General features: G+C 30.6%; 2 protein-coding genes and 1 long non-coding RNA gene across 3 annotated transcripts in view; 2 read left to right on the forward strand and 1 right to left on the reverse strand.

Moving 5' to 3' along the window:
• Nucleotides 1–20,830, forward strand: part of LOC114334179 (protein rhomboid-like) — a 451,337-nt gene that overhangs the window by 53,760 nt on the left and 376,747 nt on the right. The gene's annotated exons all lie outside the window — the stretch shown is intronic.
• Nucleotides 15,784–18,431, reverse strand: LOC126883129 (THAP domain-containing protein 1-like). The gene is made up of 2 exons (XM_050648376.1): nucleotides 17,534–18,431; nucleotides 15,784–17,283 (listed from the first exon to the last, which is right to left on the reverse strand). Exons 1-2 carry the CDS (start codon nucleotides 17,823–17,825, stop codon nucleotides 16,958–16,960), a joined length of 618 nt encoding a protein of 205 aa, XP_050504333.1. The 5' UTR covers nucleotides 17,826–18,431; the 3' UTR covers nucleotides 15,784–16,957.
• Nucleotides 18,996–19,889, forward strand: LOC126883131 (uncharacterized). Its single transcript, XR_007697510.1, has 2 exons — nucleotides 18,996–19,390; nucleotides 19,447–19,889. It is a non-coding gene; the product is annotated as an uncharacterized LOC126883131 (long non-coding RNA).

Below are 20,830 nucleotides of genomic sequence, written 5' to 3' on the forward strand. Positions count from 1 at the left end.
TATCACGATCTTTTATTCGTTACTTATAAAACAAAAATATAAATTATTTTTAAATCAAACATAAAACTTTGAATTTAATGAATGTGTTCATTCTAAAATTTTTTGCGACAAAAACTTATTTGACCGGCCTCAAGAGGCCGCAGCCTCTCGGTGATTGCACCGTTTCATTTATATGGCCAGCACGCCACTGGCTGGCCCGAGATGCATCTCGGGACAGCTGGGATGAATTTTAGGGTACTGATTACAAATACTAAAAAAAGCTAAAAGTGCGAATTTTGTCATGCAATTCGGTATGTGGGGTTAGAATAAGATTTGGAAGTACTTTTTTAAATAACTTTTTCCGATATCTCTAACTTAGAGCAAAATATAGAAAATTTACCCTGTTGTGCCGCGTGTGCCTACAGACCGTGATTAAAATTAAAATTTCAGTTGAGGTTTCTTAAAAATTGTATTTATTTTGATAGCGGAAATATAGACCTGGCTTCATCTTAAATGCGACACACTGTATTTAAACAATGTTTAATTGTTTAAATATAAATTTTATTTATTGTAAATAAAAAGTTAAATTTCTGGTGCAGCTATATTTCTATTAAATAATTTATTTATTTAAAAAAGTTATTCTTATTATTATTAACTCATATTTAGGGGCCCGAAAATTGTGTAGTGCCTCGCGCCTGATTTGAAGTAAAATAGGCTCTCCATATAAATGCAGGTATGTATTTAATATTCTTAAAATTTATATACTTACGTTATTTATTTAAAATTCTAATTAACAGTTATTTTATAACAGTTTTGAAAGGTAATTCTTGGTAAGTTTTGCTTCAAACACATTTTATTTGATAACATTAATTGTGTTTGTGTTGTGCACGTTACCATGGAAACGGCAATCATATATGGAAATCGTAGGAGAACCCGTGAGAAAAAATATTTCTCACTGCAATGGCAGACTTTTCTCACTGCATGAGAAATTGTTCGTTTTGAATGTATAATGTATGTAAGTAGTGAGAGAAGTTGCACATTGTGTAGCATCCATAGAGAAAAATCTTTTTTCATGTTGGCTTTCAGATCTGTTTTAAAATAGTTTTTTCTGTATGTTCGTGCAAGAAACAAAACTTTATTTAAATACATTGGTACTTCTGGTTGCTCTGACAGTTTAGTTCTGTTGTTCTGAAGCCATTTTCTTGTGGCATTTTTATAATTACTAGTTTTGATGGCAAATAAGCCACAATTTTACTAAAAAATTATTTTATTAAGGTTTCGACGTCCAAATCGGATGCCGTTGTCAAAATACAAAAAATATTAATGAATTAAACAAAAATGTTGTTGCTTAGTAAAAAATTCTTCTAATAATTTATTTAATCTGACTGATTTATATATGCAAATCAGACATATATTATACATTTTAAAGTAGAAGACTTTAAAATGATATTGCTTTATGAGTTGCGTTCCTGGGACGGCTTTACTGAAAGATAGTTCATTCGATTACATGAAATCAACCCCAACTCAAGAATATCCATCACAAAAAAATCATAACATGTGATCTGTCATTAAAAAGACAACCACATTCAACGGTGATAGTAAAATTCTCGCGTTAGAGATTCCATAATAAATTCTACTTTAAAATGTATAATATATGTCTGAATTGCCGATATAAATGAGTCAGATTAAATAAATTATTAGAAGAATTTTTTACTGAGCAACAACATTTTTGTTTAAATCATTAATATTTTTTGTATTTTGACAACGGCATCCGATTTCGACGTCGAAACGTTAATAAAATCATTTTTTTAGTAAAATTATGGCTTATTTCCCATCAAAACTAGTAATTGTGGTTTAGTTCTGATATCTTTCAAGATTTCCGTTACCATTTAGTTGCCATCGACCGTTCAAGATGTGAGGTAGCTGAACCTCAGGACGTGTCCAACTTATGTGAAGGTGACATGGTGCCCGGTGCTGATCAGTGGCGGCTGGTCAGGGTCGGCAGTGTCGACCCACACATTATAGATTTTTTTAAATATATAAGTTAATCAGAGTTTAGAGTTGATGATATTCGTTTCTGTGAAATAAAAAAGATATCTGTGAGATAATACAGACTAAATTTTATTCATTGTTTTTAAAAGAATTCGAACGATCTGATACGTTAAGTGATCCCTGTGCGCTGTGCGTAAGAGACTTTTCAAATTAAGGATCCTAGCCAGCCATACACCCGACTGCGATTGTGTGAATTCATGGCCCGCTTCGGCTAGCCGTACCCAGTTGAGCATTTGCTTGTAATGAGACGCTATGGAATATTAGCCGATAGGCAACCAATTATACATTCCCCGTATTTATTCGAATGACAAGTACGGCAGAAAAACAATCTGCCGAGCACAGCGGTGATCTGCAAACGGCAACAAAACACGTACTTGGACGTTGAGATTTAATTTGGACGTTGAGAGGTGACTCATATTTGTTTGCAGAAATTGCTTGAAAATATCTCATATAATAATATTTGAGTTATCCTCCCACTCAAAAAGATCCAGGAACATTGTTTAAATAATCAAAATGTCAAAAAATAAAGGAAAAATTCGATTTTTTTCTTCATTTTTTGATTATAACTTTAAAAGTATTCATTTTCGAGAAAAGTTGCACTGACATAAAAGTTGCGTAATTAAATTTTCTACAATAAAGGATTAGCTAAAAATTTTAAAAATAGTCACCCTTGTTGCAAAATAGCAATAAATGCGAAAAAATCATAAAAAACAAGTATTCGCATTTTACGTTTTTCAAACGTTTATGCGACACTTAAGACCTTCATAATTTTACCCAGAAAAACTATATCATATAATACAAAAATACTGTGAATTTCATTAAGATCGATTCAATAGATTTTGCAAGATAAATTTTGCAATCCAGCCAGTGGCGTGCTGGTCATATAAATGAATCGTTGCAATCACCGAGAGGCCGCGGCCTCTTGAGGCCGGTCAAATAGGTTTTCACAAAAATTTTTAGATGTAATAAAAATTTTTTTTTTAATTTCTAATCGGATGTTAATTTTGCTAATAATATTAATAAAACATTTAAAAACAATTTTATTTTTTTTAATTGTGAAATACAGCTAAAGTAAATGAATAAGACTCTCTATAGTCTATATACATAAATAGATTGCTACAGACAATATTATTTATTTTCATACATACAAGTATATTTATGGTTTTCCAATTTTCTTCAAACATGTAAGTATGTACTCTGCAGAATAAAAAATGGAAATACGTCTTACACATTTTTGACCGAATTATTGGAAGTATCGAAAAACGATTTGATCACGACAAACCAAATCGTTTTATGATGATCTCACTCTAAATCCTAATTTTGATACAATAAAAAATGGTATACTGAAAAATTAAGAAATTTTTATCCTACCATATCTGCGACTGCAATTAGAGAAGAACTCGTGAATTTTTCTGATAAATGGATTGTATTAAAAATAGGATTTTGCAAAATACATACTGAGATTATAGAAGTTCGAGTTAATGATGAATATGTTCAGTCTACAGAAAATATGAATGATGATAATATAATATTATTAATCTAAGTGATAATGAACATGAAGTAACAAATGACAATGTTGATATCGTGAAAACTTCACCTCCGTGTGGTACTAAAAAGTGTAAAGATTGTATAGCTTGCTGTTACGCTGTTTTGCATAAGTACAACTTATATCAGTGTGCTGTGTGCTTATCCAAATTTAAATAGTATAATATAAAGCATTTATTAACTCTTTCAATGACACCAGTATCTTGCAAAAAAAGCTTTTCAACATTGAAATACATAAAAAAAATCGGTTAAGAAGTACTTTAACACAAGATCACTTTTATGCTAATGGCTATAGAAAAAAAAGCTTTGTATGAGCTTAAAAATGATGGAATAATCGACGTATTTGCTCAAAAATCTACTTTAATGCGGAAATTATTGATCAAGAGTTAAGTAATTATTTTATAAAATAATCGCAAAAGAATATTTAGATTATTGCGTTGTATTAACATTTTAATAGTTATTTATGATGTGTTACAAGTACACGTTTAAGGCACGCATGTGAAAATTTGCAGAATGAGCGATAGCGAGTTCTGCAATTCACATGAGTGCCTTAAAAATGTACTTTTTAACACACATATCATACAATATTTTTTCTACAAACGTAATTACAGGACAATATCTACAAAAACTTTTACTTGAACTTGACTGACATTCCATTTTTATATTTTTTTGACATTACATCCAAATTGCCTATACGATCAATACGAATTGCAGTGCCATAAAAATTTTAAAGCACTAGTGCCTTAAAGTAGCATTTTTAACGCACGTATGGAGTGCTAAAAATTGCATTTTTAACACGGTTGTAGAAAAATATTTTCAAATTAAAGTATTTGCACTCTACTTGCATTTGTACTCTCTTGTATAATTAATTTACTAAGATTGAGCTTAATACATAATTGAAAAATTCTCAAGATTTTATTTTACTTTTATCTTAATGTCATCAAATTCATATTATATTTATTCAGGAAATTATGGTTTCTGCGTTACTGCATACAATATTGTCATACATGTCATTTATTATTTGTAAGATTGTTATTCTTAAATGAAAAATATAGCAAATTAAAAAAATCATTGAATTCGAAGTTTTATGTTTGATTTAAAAATAATTTATATTTTTGTTTTTTTAAATAACGAATAAAACATCCTGATAATAGAAGGTAAAATGAGGATGGGAGGCCGCTTTTCTATAAAATCACCGGGCCGCTTGAAAAGTTCCAGCACGCCACTGAATCCAGCTTTCGCAAAAAAATTAATTTTTTCAAAATGTTGCAGAACTGAAAATAAAGCAGACAGCAAGTTGAATTTATTTTGTCGAATAGAAGAATACCGTACCTTTCTTCTATATGTAAAAAAATTCTACTCTATCTGCTTTATTGTCAGTACTGCAACATTTTGAAAAAATTAATTTTTTTTGCAAAAGTTTGCAAATTGCAAAATTTATTTTGCAAAATGTTTTGAATCGATCTTAATGAAATTTACAGTATTGTGTTTTTTACAGTATTTAAGTGTTGGCATAAATGGTTGAAAAACGTAAAATGCGAATACTTATTTTTTATGTTTTTTTCGCAATTATTGCTGTATTGCAACAAGGATGACAATTTTTAAAATTTTTAACCAATCCTATATTGTAGAAAATTTAGTTACCCAACTTTTATGTCACTGTAACTTTTCTCAGAAGTGAATACTTTGAAAGTTAAAATCAAAAGACGAAGAAAAAAATCGAAGTTTTTCTTAATTTTTTGACATTTTGATTATTTAAACAATGTTCCGGACCTTTTTGAGCGGAAGGATAACTCAATTATTATTTACACGGAATTTTCAAAATATCTATTAGACAAGTTCATTAAAAATTATCCATCATTCTTTATTCAAATAAAATAAGAAAATGGATTAACAGTTTTATATGCTGATCTAAATATTAATATTAATATATTAATCTAAATAAGGTGGGATAAGTTACAAAATATGTTTAATTTTATATACTGTAATTCATTAGGTACAACAAACTGTTCCCGAATTTAATAAATTATTGTGCTCAAATGTGGGCAAATTCTGACTCAAATGAACGGGATTTCTCTTGTCTCAAAAAAGTCAAAACGTATTGTCGACACACCATGAAACAAGAGAGAATGTCAAACTTGTCTCAAATGTCAATAGAAAAAAACTTTTAAAACCTCTCCAAAACTATAATAAATTTTACAATGACCTTATAACCCATTTTGCTACTTCGAAACAACATAGACTAGAGTTAATTTATAAACAGGTAAACAAAAACCAAAAATCTTCTATGAAATTGAAGCCTTTTAATTAGATGGCATACCTATCTGAGGAGACAAAACCTTGCCGAACCTGTCCCTAAAGCCACGAGCCGCCACTGTGCTGAATCTATGATTATTTAAAACATCCATGTTATTTAAAACAATTTATGTCAATGTTTCTATGACTGTAACATTTTAAAGGGTCTTTACCCATATATGCAATTTCAATTTTTCTGGCTTGTGAACATCCTGTAAGTAAAACCTAAACTTGTTTTTTCAACCTTAGTCAACATTTAAAATTGTTGCTTTAACTTCATAGGTTATATGTTGTTCTGAAGCTATTTTCTTGTGGCATTTTTACAATTTTAACTATTTAGAATGGGAAATAAGCCACAATATTATTAAAAAATGATTTTTATTAACGTTTCGACGCCCAAATCGGGTGCCGTTGTCAAAATACAAAATACTATTGATATATATATATAGTATTTTGTATTTTGACAACGGCACCCGATTTGGGCGTCGAAACGTTAATAAAAATCATTTTTTAATAATATTGTGGCTTATTTCCCATTCTAAATAGTTAAAATTCATAGGTTATACTTGTCTTCAAGGTTCAGCACTGATGATAATCTATATTAAGACCGAAAACGTTCTGCATATGTGATGTAGCCCTTTAACCCGCGAGTAGTCGCGCCGTTAGATATAATCTCACATTTTATCCTTTTTCGCGATAAGTTGATGAAAAATTTCGTAAGTGCCTCTAGGAAGGGTGTGGTAATGCGTAGGTATTTTTTTTCTTCTTCTTCTGTTTGTGGAATTTATGGCTTTGGGGAGAGCCAATTAGCTTTAATAATTGTTAGAAATAATATTTCTAACATAGCAAGTAAATAAAGGGAAATAAAAGGAAATAAAAAATATGGAGCATTACGCACATTATTGAAATCCAAATGCGTATCAAGAAAAACAAAAATAAGAATTTATAAGACTGTTATCAGACCTACAGTAACATACGCAAGCGAAACATGGGTGCTCAAAAAGTCAGAAACAGACCTTTTAGAAATATGGGAGAGAAAATGCAAAGAGCAATATATGGAGGTGTGAAAATAGAAGGTCAGTGGAGAAGAAGAACCAATAAAGAATTGGAAGAATTATATCAAGAGCCAACGATTACGACGACGATCAAAGCACAGAGAATACGATACTTGGGGCACATAGAGAGAATGGGAAGTAAACGAATGCCAAAAATGGTACTCTCACGAAGACCAATACAAAAGAGGAGGAAAGGCAGGCCAAGGAAAAGATGGAAGGACAGTGTATATGAAGACTTGAAGAAAAGTAACATTGAGAGATGGAAAGAACTAGCATTGGACAGAAGGAGATGGAGAGAGGTGGTGAAGGAGTGTATAAAAAGACTGAAGTGTATTTAAATAAAATTTATAAGTTTTATAAGTTATGTAAGTTATATTAAGTTATTTATTATATTATTTATGTAATCAGAAATGTAAACATTTTAGCCCTAGGCCTACAAGGCCTGTTGCGCTTAATAACATAGCAAGTAAATAAAAATACTATAAAATAAAAATTTGTCGTAAATTCGTATTTAAATTCGTATTGTAAGATGAAATCTAACAGGCGACTATACTATTCACGTTACAGAAGTGAGCGCGACTACTCCCGGGAATTTTAATAAATTATATACCTTTTATATTATAAAGGATTTTAATTTAACAACTTGTCGAAACCAAAAGACTCCATTTTCAAACAAATAAATGTTTAAAAATAATAAAATCTTTGGATTTCTTAGTTCGGAAACAGATTCTCTCTTATACCTATTCCCCATCCTTCTAAAATTTGCAAGGAATAAAGGGTGATGAATGCAGAGACGTGGGGGTCTATATAGTTGCACTCCACAACACATCTTTTCATCGAGGCAAAGATCAACGAAACTGTCTCCTTGTACTCAATACGTGAGTAAGAACGTAGGTAGATAAAGGCATTATTTTTATTTTTAATTCAGAGATCATTACCCTCTTTCTATGGCCATTTTAATTTAATTTTAATTAATTTTTTTTATTTAAATACACGTATGCTCGATTTGAAAATAAAATTGAGGGAAAGATACGACTAGGAAGGAAAAGACTATCGTGGCTAAGAAACATCCGACAATGGATAGCTATTTTGAATAACCAAGAACAAGAACAGCGGAAGATAGAAAGGAGTTTGCAATGGTAGTAGCCAACCTCCATTGACGAGAGGGTGAGGGTACTTTAAGAACAAGGAGATCCATATTATTAAGATTTCTGATGTCAATTTTTCATGCTCTTAATACTTTTCTAAAATCATTACTAAGGAAGTAAAAATCTTCTCTTGTAGGTAGATGGAATATAATTTATTAAAATTTTCTAAAAAGATCCAAGTTGGACTTAAAGTGGGTACATCACTAGTACAAAACAAACGTTTTCGGACTAATCAGTCCATCATCAAGTTAAAAACTTCAGAACCAAAGTAGTTGGAACTAGCTACATAGGTAGGTCGAATGACCTTACCAGTATAAAAATTAAGCCATTTCGACTACATCGATGGCGACAATAAGTCGATGTTATAAGAATACAATGCAATTAGACTATAATGGAGTCTTCATCTTGGCTTCAAACTTTGACAAACAAAACGTTTGAAGCCAAGATGAAGACTCCATTATAGTCTAATTACATTGTATTCTTATAACATCGACCTTATTGTCGCTATCGATGTAGCCGAAATGGCTTAATTTTTATACTGGTAAGGTCATTCGACCTACCTATGTAGCTAGTTCCAATTACTTTGGATCTGAAGTTTTTAACCTGATGATGGAGTGATTAGTCTGAAAACGTTTGTTTTGTACTAATGATGTACCCACTTTAAGTCCAACTTGGATCTTTCTAGAAACTTTTAATAAATTATATACCATCTACCTACAAGAGAAGATTTTTACTTCCTTAGTAATTTTTTATTATGGTATACAGCCAATGAGAGGAATTCTTTCCTTTTTATTTTCTTAAATCCTTTTAATCTATTTTAAAATCTCGAATATACCAGAATATAGTTAATTGGAATGGATTGGAACATTTTTATATCTTATTTAACGTGTTGCATAAAGATACTCCATTCGCTCAGCTTGGGAATATTTTGACAGATTCATTATAGGAAACATCCAACACAAAAACTCCTACTATTAATAGCCCAAATACTTACTTACTGTTGCAGTCTTCTTTCTTTAAAAAATATTATACATATAGTGGTGTATAATCCATAAACGACTATACAATTTCAAAAATAAAATTTTGTTTCAACAACCGATAACGGAAATAAATTTTCGTTATAAAGGTCGATTCTTACTATTAGTCCAGAAAGCCACTGCGCATCCGCTAGGAAAAATATTCTAATTCGGATTTTTTGCACAATCTTACTCAAAAAGGACCCCTTTTAACAAATTTGCATGTTGCCAGGACCAAAAGTTGGTCAAAAATTTTTTAAACGTTTTTTTTTTTTGTTTTTTTCCTAAAATTATTTTTTTTGCATGGAACAAAATTTTGTTAGTTTTTTTGGATCATCCCAAACAGAAAAGGTCTTTAGTGACTTTTCTCTAAAGTTGATAGTTTTTGACATAGAAGCGATTAAAAATTGAAAAATTGCGAAATCGGCCATTTTTAACCCTCAAAAACTATGTGAAAAACTGAAAATTTGAATGTTGCCAAGATAGGTGGATATTCTTTAAACATCGATTGATGAAATCCCGAAGAGTTTTTTGCAATACAATATCAAAAAACCCCTTTGTTTTTTAATTGCCAATCAAGCGTGCGCGACACTATTTTCCACCGTTACATGTGTATGCAGTATGGTGCAAATGAAAGGAATAAATTCGTTATTTTGTAAACCGGCGACTTTAAGGAAAAATCCCGAAACAGGTCGATTTTTATTTTTAAGTTATGATATTGTGACATATATGGTATACTAGTGACGTCATCCATCTGGGGTGGTGACGTAATCGATTATTTTTTTAAATGAGAATAGGGGTCGTGTGCTAGCTCATTTGAAAGGTTCTTCAATTCTCTATTCAGTAATATAAACACTTACATAATTATTTATACAGGGTGTCCATTAATTTAATTTTTTTTTAATTTGCCAAATGATTTAATTTAATAAAAAATTTTTGGACACCCTGTATAAATAATTATGTACATGTTTATATTACTGAATAGAGAATTAAAGAAACTTTCAAATGAGCCAGCACACGACCCGTATTCTCATTTAAAAAAATCATCGATTACGTCATCACGCCCAGATGGATGACGTCACTAGTATACTATATATGCCACAATATCATAACTTAAAAATAAAAACCGACCTGTTATAGGAATTTTCCTCAAAGTCACCGGTTTACGAAATAACGAATTTATTCCTTTCATTTGCACCATAATGTATACACATGCAACGGTGGAAAATAGTGTCGCGCATGCTTGATTAGCAATTAAAAAAAAAGGGGTTTTTGATAATATATTGCAAAAAACTCTTCGGGATTTCATCAATCGATGTTCAAAGAATATCTACCTACCTTGGCAACATTCAAATTTTCAGTTTTTCACATAGTTTTTGAGGGTTAAAAATGGCCGATTTCGCAATTTTTCAATTTTTAATCGCTTATATGTCAAAAACTATCAACTTTAGAGAAAAGTCACTAAAGACCTTTTCTGTTTGGAATGATACAAAAAAACTAAAAAAATTTTGTTCCATGCAAAAAAAATAATTTTAGGAAAAAAACAAAAAAAAACGTTTAAAAAATTTTTGACCAACTTTTGGTCCTGGCAACATGCAAATTTGTTAAAAGGGGTCCTTTTTGAGTAAGATTGTGCAAAAAATCCGAATTAGAATATTTTTCCTAGCGGATGCGCAGTGGCTTTCTGGACTATATACATTCTGTCATTGATTATAAACACACACATAGATACCTCACTCTAAGGTAAAAACGAATTCAGTGTTAAACTCCGCCTACTTACACCTCTTTACCCCTCAAGCCTAAGTACTACCTGACTGTATGGTGGCGACATTAATTGAAATCTTTGCCAAGATTGAAAAATAAATTTGAGTTACCTGCTCCAGCCATTGTCCAGTGCAATAGACGACAATATAAGGGTGGCATTCAGCATTTTCACAAATAATTTTAACGTGCTTGTAATCTATATTATGGAATTCCGATTTTACTTCAGAAAAAACGCTAAAAATTGATTAATGAAAACAGTAGAGGATTTTTAAAAATTATTTATTTATCAATACACTACAAAGGAATAACAAAATATAAAATACATAATAAAATTAGCAGTGATAAATTACATGTCATGTAAATTACTTTTTTGTAACTTTTCAAACAAATTAATTTCCAGAATTGATGCAAACTAAAATATTTCAAGCTAAGATACATAATTTATTTCCAGATTTAGTCCATTCACTCACGGTAAAATATTGCAAAAAACCTCCTAATTTTAAAGAATCGCTTGGATTGACATGAAATTTGGCTTACGCCTAGCTAAGATGTCAAAGAAAAACAAATGATGTACCGATGTGTGCTTTGGCCCTATGGTTCAGTATCACCCCTTCTCGGGAGTGAAAAAATATATGTTCAAGATAAGTTCAGAAGTGCCTAAAATCACTAATTCTAAGCAACTTTTGTTCTATAGAGTTTTTTCACTACGTCAATACTTATTTCGAGTTATTGAAAAATAAGTTCTTTTTCGTCAAATTCCATGTTGAATATTTCAACGTGAAATAATAAAAAAATGAAGCACTTTTCGACGAAAACTCATTACAACTTTTTTTAAAGTGTTTAAAAAAGGTTTATTTATATTATTTTTGTTAAGTTTCTAGCGTCAAAAGTAAGCAAGTTATGATCAAAATATATTTGGTTCCTATTTTTTTGTTAAAAAATCGTGAAAATCACCCCCTAATTAGCATCCTAAATGAAATTAATCGTTACAACTTCACAAGATCACAACTTGCTTTACTCGTGTATGTATTGTTTCATCGGTTCAAAGTGGAAATTTTTGAAGGAGCTCTAGTTGAAAGGGCTTGAACTAGTCAAAAATTACGAGTGTATGCAAATTTTGAACAGCCACATCTTAACCAATTTTTGCCTTACAGAAAAACAAAAAATCCAAAATATTCAGAAAAGCAAAACCTACATTTTTTTTACTCTTTGTGATTTTTGGTGTCACTAATAAATTTTAAGTTATTTTGAAAAAAACATTTTTTTCAAAATAAAAAAAAATTGTTAAAAAATAAGCCCTTTGAACAAATGAAACTTACAGATCAGTATAAATAATACATAAGTAAAGTAACTTGGGAAGCGGTAACGATTAATTTGATTTAAAATGCTAAGTGGGGGCTGATTTTCCCGAGTTTTTTTGACCAACTTTATTTTGAGCGTAACTTACTTTTTATGCTAGAAACTTATTAAAAAACAAAAATGAATATTTTTTTGAACACTTCAAAAAAAGTCGTACTGAGTTTTCCCCAAAAAGTGTAAACTTTTTTGGTTATTTCACGTTGAAATATTTGCTTTGAAATTTGACAGATATGAAACTATTTTTCATTAGTTACAACTTTGCTTCTACTGGGTCTAGAGAGTTCATACATACACCATTTTTTTCTCTTTTTAGAAGCTATATTTTTACTGGAAACCTTTTTTTCGGTAAAATACATATTTACTTTTTGAGTTATTTGCAAAAACCCACCTAAAAAGTGTTTCTTTTTGTTGAAAAATGAACATATTTACTCGCAAATACCTCGAAAAGTATTAACTTGCTTAGAATTACTTTTCTTCTTTCCTATATGTATTCCAAAATTTCGTGTCAACCCAAGCGGTTATTTAAAATTTGGAGTAAAAACCGTGATTCAATGGTATTATTGGTTTCTATTATAGTTTTCTACTGTAGTTTTATAAAATAGTTTTAGCTATAGTTTTATAATAGTTAAGATTATATTTAGAAAATTGTATCATGTTGTGACTGGCAGTATGGCATTTACCAATGCCAATTAAATAAATAAATAAAAATGTTATAAAACTAGACAATAATACTACTATAACTACAGCTAAATTAATCGCAATAGTTGAAGTATTCAAATATCTACATTATTAATTTACCGAAAATAAAACCTAATATATAGCTATAAATTTTTACAAAATAACTGCAAATATCTAGGAACCTGGTTAAATAAAAACGATGACCAATGTATCTATTAGAGAAATCAGGACACGCATTGAAATTGCAAGATAAGCATTTATAAAAATGAAAAAAATGTTTGTTAATCGAGATCTTCCTCTGTAGCTGAGGATAAGAGCCTTAAGATGCTACGTGTTCTCGACTTTGTTACATGGAATGGAAAGCTAGACACTAAAAGTAGACAATATAAATAAGTTGGAAGCATTTGAGATGTAGTGCTATAGAGGGATTTTGAAAATACCTAGATCTAACGAGTTACAAATGCAAAAGTATTAAGAAGGTTACAATGTTACAAAAGGATTGCGAGGTGATAAAGAACATCAATACAAGAAAGCTGGATTTAGGTCAAATTACCAGAGGAGCGAAATATGAGATATTAGGCTCATAATGCAAGGTAAAATTAAGGGTAAAAGATCCATAGGTAGAAGATAAATTTCCTGACTGAGAGACTTAAGAGAGTGGTATAGTTGCAGCTCAATAGATATTTTCAAAGCAGGCGCCAATAAGGTACGGATAGCTGTAGTGATGGCCAACCTTCGATATGAGAAGGAACTTCGACAAGAAGAAGAGGATATAAATGTTGTTCTGATAGTAACATTGTACTACAAAAAATTGACAATTTATCTAGAAAAGGCAATATAGAAGTCTGTGCAAAATAAGAAATTGTACTGAGGTGAACTAAAATCAATATGATTTACTGTTCGATCGCATACTTTTTACATTTAAAAATTATCTAAGGACTTTCTAGAATTAAGACATCGATGTTTTAAAAAAAAGTAGTGGTGAGTACCAAATACAATAGATTATTATCTTTCTTTGAAAAAATACCACAAATTCCCAACGTTCAAAATGAATAATGTAAGTACATACATATCTTGATAAAGTGACAGGGAATTTCCAACATATAAATAGTTGAAGGCCATTTGCCTAGGAACAATAGGTAAAAGCTGGATTAAACAGACAGGATTAGAAAGTTTAAAACATCACTAATGAGATCATATTTAAAAACAAAATAAATAAGTATATTTGAATGTTAATTCTTTTCAAACTAAGATCACAGTATAAAGAGGGAACATCTATATACTGTGATAAGATTGTAAAATTAAAATATTGGGAAAAAAAGATATATATTTATTTTAGTATTTCTTTTTCTGAAGAAGTACTTTCATTGTTGACAATATTGAAACATTTTATTATTATTAAAAGTCGAGAATAATTAAAAACCACGTTAATATTTATATGAAAGTGCTTTAAAAATGAAGGTATATGACTCTTGAGAAGAATTAATATTTTTTAACAAACTTGGTATACGACTCATAATATCTGACATTTGATCCTTTTATTTTTAGTTTTGAGACATGCAAGTTTTTATCAATAATACATTTTTCCCTAAACTTAATAAAAAAGTTTTCTATATGATTCCAAGGTTTTAAGACATACTGATATTGTTTTCCTGATATTATAAAATACTTGTTAATATCTACTGTATATAGAGACTAAAGCTAATAGTGTAGTTTAACATACAGTTAAGTCCACGGTTATTTACCCGTGCGTCATTCATACCCGGCGAGATAAAACATATAAGTACTTTTTATCTAGCATCATTCTCTTCCACGCATGAAACTAAAGACAAACCAGCTACCGCCTGTTATTAAGTAAAAACACATGTTATTTTTATGAACGCACTAAACTCAGTACATTGAAAAGATCTAGGTAGAAAAAAAGACGTTTTCATATTTTAAATACAATTTGTGACGTTTCTGGTTTGTTTACTTTTGTGGCTGTCAGTCTGTTGAATTTTTTGCTGTTTACTTGTCGAATTTTTGCATTTTGATGTTTGTTTACCTTTACTTTTATCGAAAATAAGTAATTTTCTGTGAATCTTTTCCCTTTTAGTTTTCTGTTTGCTTTCATTAACGTTATACCACTGACAAGTTTTAAAAAGTTTGATTTTTACCAAAAATTTTATAATTTTCCTTTTATGGTCTTCGCAGCTTTTAAGCCAATTAGTAGTTAATAAAATATGGTTAGTCACATAGGTTTCAATTTTTTCGAAAACTGCATTATCTACTTTAAATAAATTAAAAGCCTCGTGAAACTTTTCTAACAATATTGTAGTAATAGTAACAAACAAATCTGATGGTCTCTGAACAAACTTTATTTCTTCATTTGCGCCATAATCTCTGAAAAGTAACATTAATTCGTGTTTCTGTAATAGAATTTTGTTGTCTTTTAGCAAGTCTTCCTGGCATTTACTACAATTCAAGTTCTTTATAATCTTATAGTAAATATAACCAGCGACATATGTAACAGCACACGTTTCTAAATTTGTTATGCTACATTTGCTGGAATGTGCCGTGCTTAAAATTTGGTTGTCATTATTTTCCTTTTGCATGTCTAAAGATTGTTCTACATGAACTGTTTGGGTTTCAATGGACTCGTCAGATATTTCGACGCTGGTTACTTCGTGGGTTAAATCTAAATTATCAGTTTGTGCTATTTCACAATTTCCATTGTCTAAAGCAATTTTTAGTTTAATATTTGTGTTATGCTTAATGGCAATTCTTAACTGACTAACACTAGGTGTTGGATTGTAACCACCCCGATTGCGCACAATAGAGAAAAAATTTTCTAGAGGATCTTGGTTCAGAAAAGATGTTAAAAGATATGACACATTATATTTTGAAGTTCCTCCCACAAACATAAAACTGACAAAATTGTCCACTGAAAGCCGTGTAGACAGTGAATATTATTTCTCTCTTTCTGATTTTCAAAAACTTTAATTTTTTTAAAATATTCTAAACCTGCTTTTAAGTTTTCAGTTGACTTGCTTAAAGTTGACATTGGCTTTCTGTTTGGGTTACTATCACTACAATATTTGCTGTTAAGACCATCAAAAATATTATTTATAATTTTTAAAAATTCGGCAGTATGAGGAGCCGTTTTGGTGTGTAACTGGCCTACAGATTTTGCTGTTGATATTGCTGAGGCAACTGAGTTGGAAAAAATTTGGGCTGCTAATTTTACACGCATTTTTTGGAAATTATTAGGGTTTATGTGAACGTCTGTTATTTTCACCATGCATCGTGCTCTCACATTGGTTCTATCGATGTTGTATGTGTATTCAATATCTTGCCACGATATCTGGTTAGAATCGGCAAAAAACGTCAACTTTTTGTTAAGAAAATTATTTCTTAGACTTTTTAATAAGTGGGGTGTATCAAAAACAGTGAAAATCCTTTGATTTCCTATTTCTATTGCAGGCTGATCCTTACATGCGCCTAACAGCTTAAATAAAGCTCTATTATTAGATGCTTGATCACACACTAACACTTTTGGTATATACCCAATATTTTGTAATTTTGAAACAACTTCAACTACAATGTTTTTTAAGTTGTCGCTATGTATTGGACCACCTGTAACAAAATAGCAAATCGGAATCTTCCAGTTATGTAGCAAGCCGCGCATCATGAAAACCAGACCTGTGTTGGCAAGTTTGTTTGTTCTTCCTAAAGCACCTAAATCTTGAAACCCTTCTATAATGTCATCTAATTTATTGTACTCCAATTTTTTTTTCAAAGAAATTTCATCAAACATTAACACACAAATTTTTTCCAACTCATCCATTGTCTCTGCTTTTTTCTTCAACTTGTCAATTAAGGAAGTGTTTAAACCAGTTCTTAATTTTATGACACGCAACCAAGTTTGAATTGTTTTTACTGAAGGTAATATAAAGTTAAGAGATCTAATTAAAAATTTGTAACAACTAGGAGACTTATAATAAATGGCCAGAGCTAAATCCTTTTCATTGTGACTCCATTGTGAACGAGTTTTGTGTGAAAACTGCATATTAACAAATGTGTGCACCTATTTGCTTTTATTTTCTAGCAGTACCTGTAACATGAATTTGGTTGCCGATTTTTTGTTTTTTGTTGTTCTTCTACAACGCCGACTGTTCTTCTGACGGCACTTCTTCTTTAAAGCACTTACTTGATACTCCAATTTTTTTACCTTCTCCGTCAATTCAGTTTCAAGTTTTGTGGGCAAATTAATTTCAAAACTGGAAATATCACTGAGACTACTACTTGATCTCTTAGGCGATGGAGTTGACCTGACCATACAATCGTCACTTGTAGATCTTTTACGTTTCGTACCGCAATAAACGTATGTAGAGCATACTGGTGGGATATCACCTAAAATAGGTGTAATCATTGAAATGTATGTGTAATTTTAATTAAAGCAAAACAAGCATCATCATTATTTCTGGAGTGATAGTAACAACGCATTCATATTTAAAAAAAATCTCTTTTGATTTAATTGTATAAAAATATTTAAATCATTCAATATCCACTGATTTTATATAAAATATATTTTAATAGTAGTATTCTCATTGACAAAGCGCATTAGGCAAACATAAAAATATTTATAAAATTGAGTACTCACCTAAATCAGTTGTTAACTGTGTAAATTTTAGAGGAACAGCATTTTTCCTTAATAACTTTCTTTGGCCACTTTGGTAAATATATTCCACTGCAAAATGATGCTGGCAAATTACCCTCTGTTTAAGGTCAGTGATATCCATCAATAAAATATCAATGTTCCCGCAGTTTTTTTGCCAAATTTTTGTACGCTCTACGTCTTTCAGTGGAAATTTAAAGAAAGATATATTATTATTTGTTCCATCGTTTCTTTCAAAACATCCCGCGTAAACACACTTATGAGTTACAGAGGCCATTTTGTCTAAAATATGAGTCCTTTTTTTTTATAACATTCCGCTCTAATTTGTCACAACACCTGCCTGTCACAGATAATACACCTATAGGGTAAGTTCGGCCCTGACACTACTCCTACCTCCTCGCAAGTCAGAGAGAGAATGAGAAATCTCGATACGGTTTTCGAGTAGCGCCATCTAGTTTTTGATACGTCTTTCGGTTACCAAGAGGTGAGCTATCTATGGTGTTTTTCATAGTTGCCAGGTCAAAAAACTAAAAATCACCAGACAATTGCTTAAAAAGTTGCCAGATTTTGCTCAAAATCACCAGATTGTTATGAGTATGCGCAGTAACGAAAAATGTGTTGCTGCGCAGAATTTTGCGCATGCGCATACCCGTAACCATTCGAGAACGGTAATGTGAAGGGTTGGAACAAACCTAATAAAACAATAATTAAAATACAAATGAAACGATTTTTTTTTTGTAAAATATAATGTAAAATGTAGGTGTTCATTTTTATAAAAGGTACTGATAATCCCGACAATGTAGATTATTTAAAACTTAACGTTTTATGTCTTAAACTTGGCCTGACAGACGACCCTCGTCGAGCGGGGTGTTATACAAAATTGTTTTGTGGAAACCTAGTAATTTTGCTCATGCTAATAAATTTTTAATACAAATTAAAATTGAAAAAATAGTTCCTAAGAACCTTTGAGATTTTAGTTTAGATGACCAAACCAACACAAAACGTGACAAAACTACAAAATATAAAGAACAGTAATCACTTAAAACTCTACAGCTGACACAAGAAAGATAAAACTGATAAATTGAAAATTGATATGTTGATATTAACTGAACTGGTTTGTTTATAAAACCAAGACATAAATTATTCGAAGTGCATGAACACTTGTAAGAGTAGCGTAAATTTCGGTGGATCACCAGTTGAGCACCACAGAGGCGGATCATTTTATATTACAAAATTAGACTTTTTGTATTATATGAATATTAGGCAATTCTTAATAACGAATAAAAAACATATAATCGTACTTTTTAAATAAAAAAATATAATATAGATAAGGTCAAAAAATCACCAGATATTAAGCTTTTTAAAAAAGTTTTCACCATATCACCAAATGGGTTAGAAAATCACCAAATCTGGTGAATTTTCACCAGACCTGGCAACCTTGGCTGTTTTTAATCAATGGTCGCGTTCACCAGAATAATCCGAGTGCAATCCGATTAATTTGCGCTGAAACGCTGACAGTTTTTTTACTAGTGAACGACTGACGTTTGACATTCGATTGAGATTGTTCTGTGTTCCATTTGTTTATGTTTTTATTCTTTGTTTATATAATTTATAACCTAAACCTATTTAGACAGTTTTGTTTTTATTTTAAATAAAACTAAAATGGATAATATTCTTGAAGAACTTTTGTTTGGGGACGAAATTAGCAAATGCCGTTATACATTTAGCAGATGTACCTACCTCAAATTATTCCAGAAGGATGAGATGAAATTAAATATATATAAACCATAATTCAATATCCAATTTAGAGAACATTTTCGTATGTCCAGAACTACTTTCCAGGTAAAATTGTATAACAAATTAATAACATCATGTATATTATATTGTTATATTTCCAGGAACTATTTAATTGTATTGGTCATATCCACCAATTTGAAAACAGAATAATTCTATTGGAAAAAATTAATGTTTATGATGTGGATGCTAAGTAAACCAGATAATTTGTTGCTGGGGATACGTTTGGTTTGCCAAAGAGCTCTGGACATAAGATTTTCACCCAAATAATATATAATTACAAAAAATTGAAAATAACTAATCTTGAATATCAATGTGTATATTGAGTTTAATTTTATTGTAAATATTCTATAACATAATTTTATTGTAAATATTATATTAACACATTTGTGGACACATTTTCATAGGCAGACAGTAATTTCCCTTTGTAAGTACATGCATATATAGTCGTATCTGCGAATGGGTTAATTGTAAATCGTAACCAATAAAAATTTTTTGTGAATCAATAAAAAACTGGTTTGTTTGAAAATAAATGTAGTACAAATGTGGTTATAATATTTATTTTCATGCTTAGATAAAAACTAAATGTATTGTAACACAACCTTTCATATATCTTCCTCCTCCATTGTTAAGCAGAATTTGTTAACAAGAATTGTCCCTCCATTCTTTTTTTAATAAGAGGAATTTCTTCCTTAGCGTTCCTAGTATTTGGTTGTGGCTCTAAAATTGCATTTGTTTCACTGAGAGCGTCTAAAAGGTCTCTCAATCCTTATTTCGTTTGACATAGCCATACTCGTAGAAATAATTCTATCTGTATTGATGGTATTATCAGAGAACAACGAACACATGGTGGTCTTCAGAGTGCTCCCAACTAACAGTACCTTATGCTGCTGCGTTTTCTTTTACTGTTTTAACCCTTATCCGGGCAAGTGGGGCTCAATAGGCCCGAAACGCCATGTCTTTTATATGGAAGTAAAATGTCTTGCCCGGATAAGTATTAAAGTGAGCTTTCTCGTTTCAGAATTTTTTATCGAATACAGCTTCAAGATAACGTAACCATGCAAAATAATTATTTTTTCCCTTTATAGGATGCCAGCAACAACTTTGTAATGTAAGATTGCTTGGAAATGTGCTTCTGTATGAGCATCATAAAGGGATGTCTACTGCATTCCCAGTTTATCTCAAGAGTTAGTTGGTTGTGATCAAAGAATCTTATTAAAAAATAGATTATATCTCCCTCTAGTTCTTTTTTCATAGTACTTATATTAAATTTGGATTATGCCTAATTCCATGAAATGACAACAAATAATATGATTGTAAATAGTTTTGAAAAAGCTGTTTAAACTGTATAATTAAATTTTTTTTGAAACGTCTACTTTTAAAAATTTCGTACCTAGGCCTGGATCCCGCATACCAAAAAAAAGTTGATTAATAGCAAGCTCAAATTTGTTAATAGCTTAACGGTGTCTAGTTGGACACACTTTGATG

Source organism: Diabrotica virgifera, chromosome 4, assembly GCF_917563875.1.
Source record: "Diabrotica virgifera virgifera chromosome 4, PGI_DIABVI_V3a".
Lineage (NCBI taxonomy): Eukaryota > Metazoa > Arthropoda > Insecta > Coleoptera > Chrysomelidae > Diabrotica > Diabrotica virgifera.

Bases quoted from the DNA above. Each gene is read 5' to 3' on its own strand.
- LOC126883129 (XM_050648376.1), bottom strand. From the start codon at position 17,825: ATGGCCTCTGTAACTCATAAGTGTGTTTACGCGGGATGTTTTGAAAGA. The intron at 17,284-17,533 runs GTGAGTACTCAA...CACCTATTTTAG, and splicing joins ACAGTTAACAACTGATTTAG to GTGATATCCCACCAGTATGC.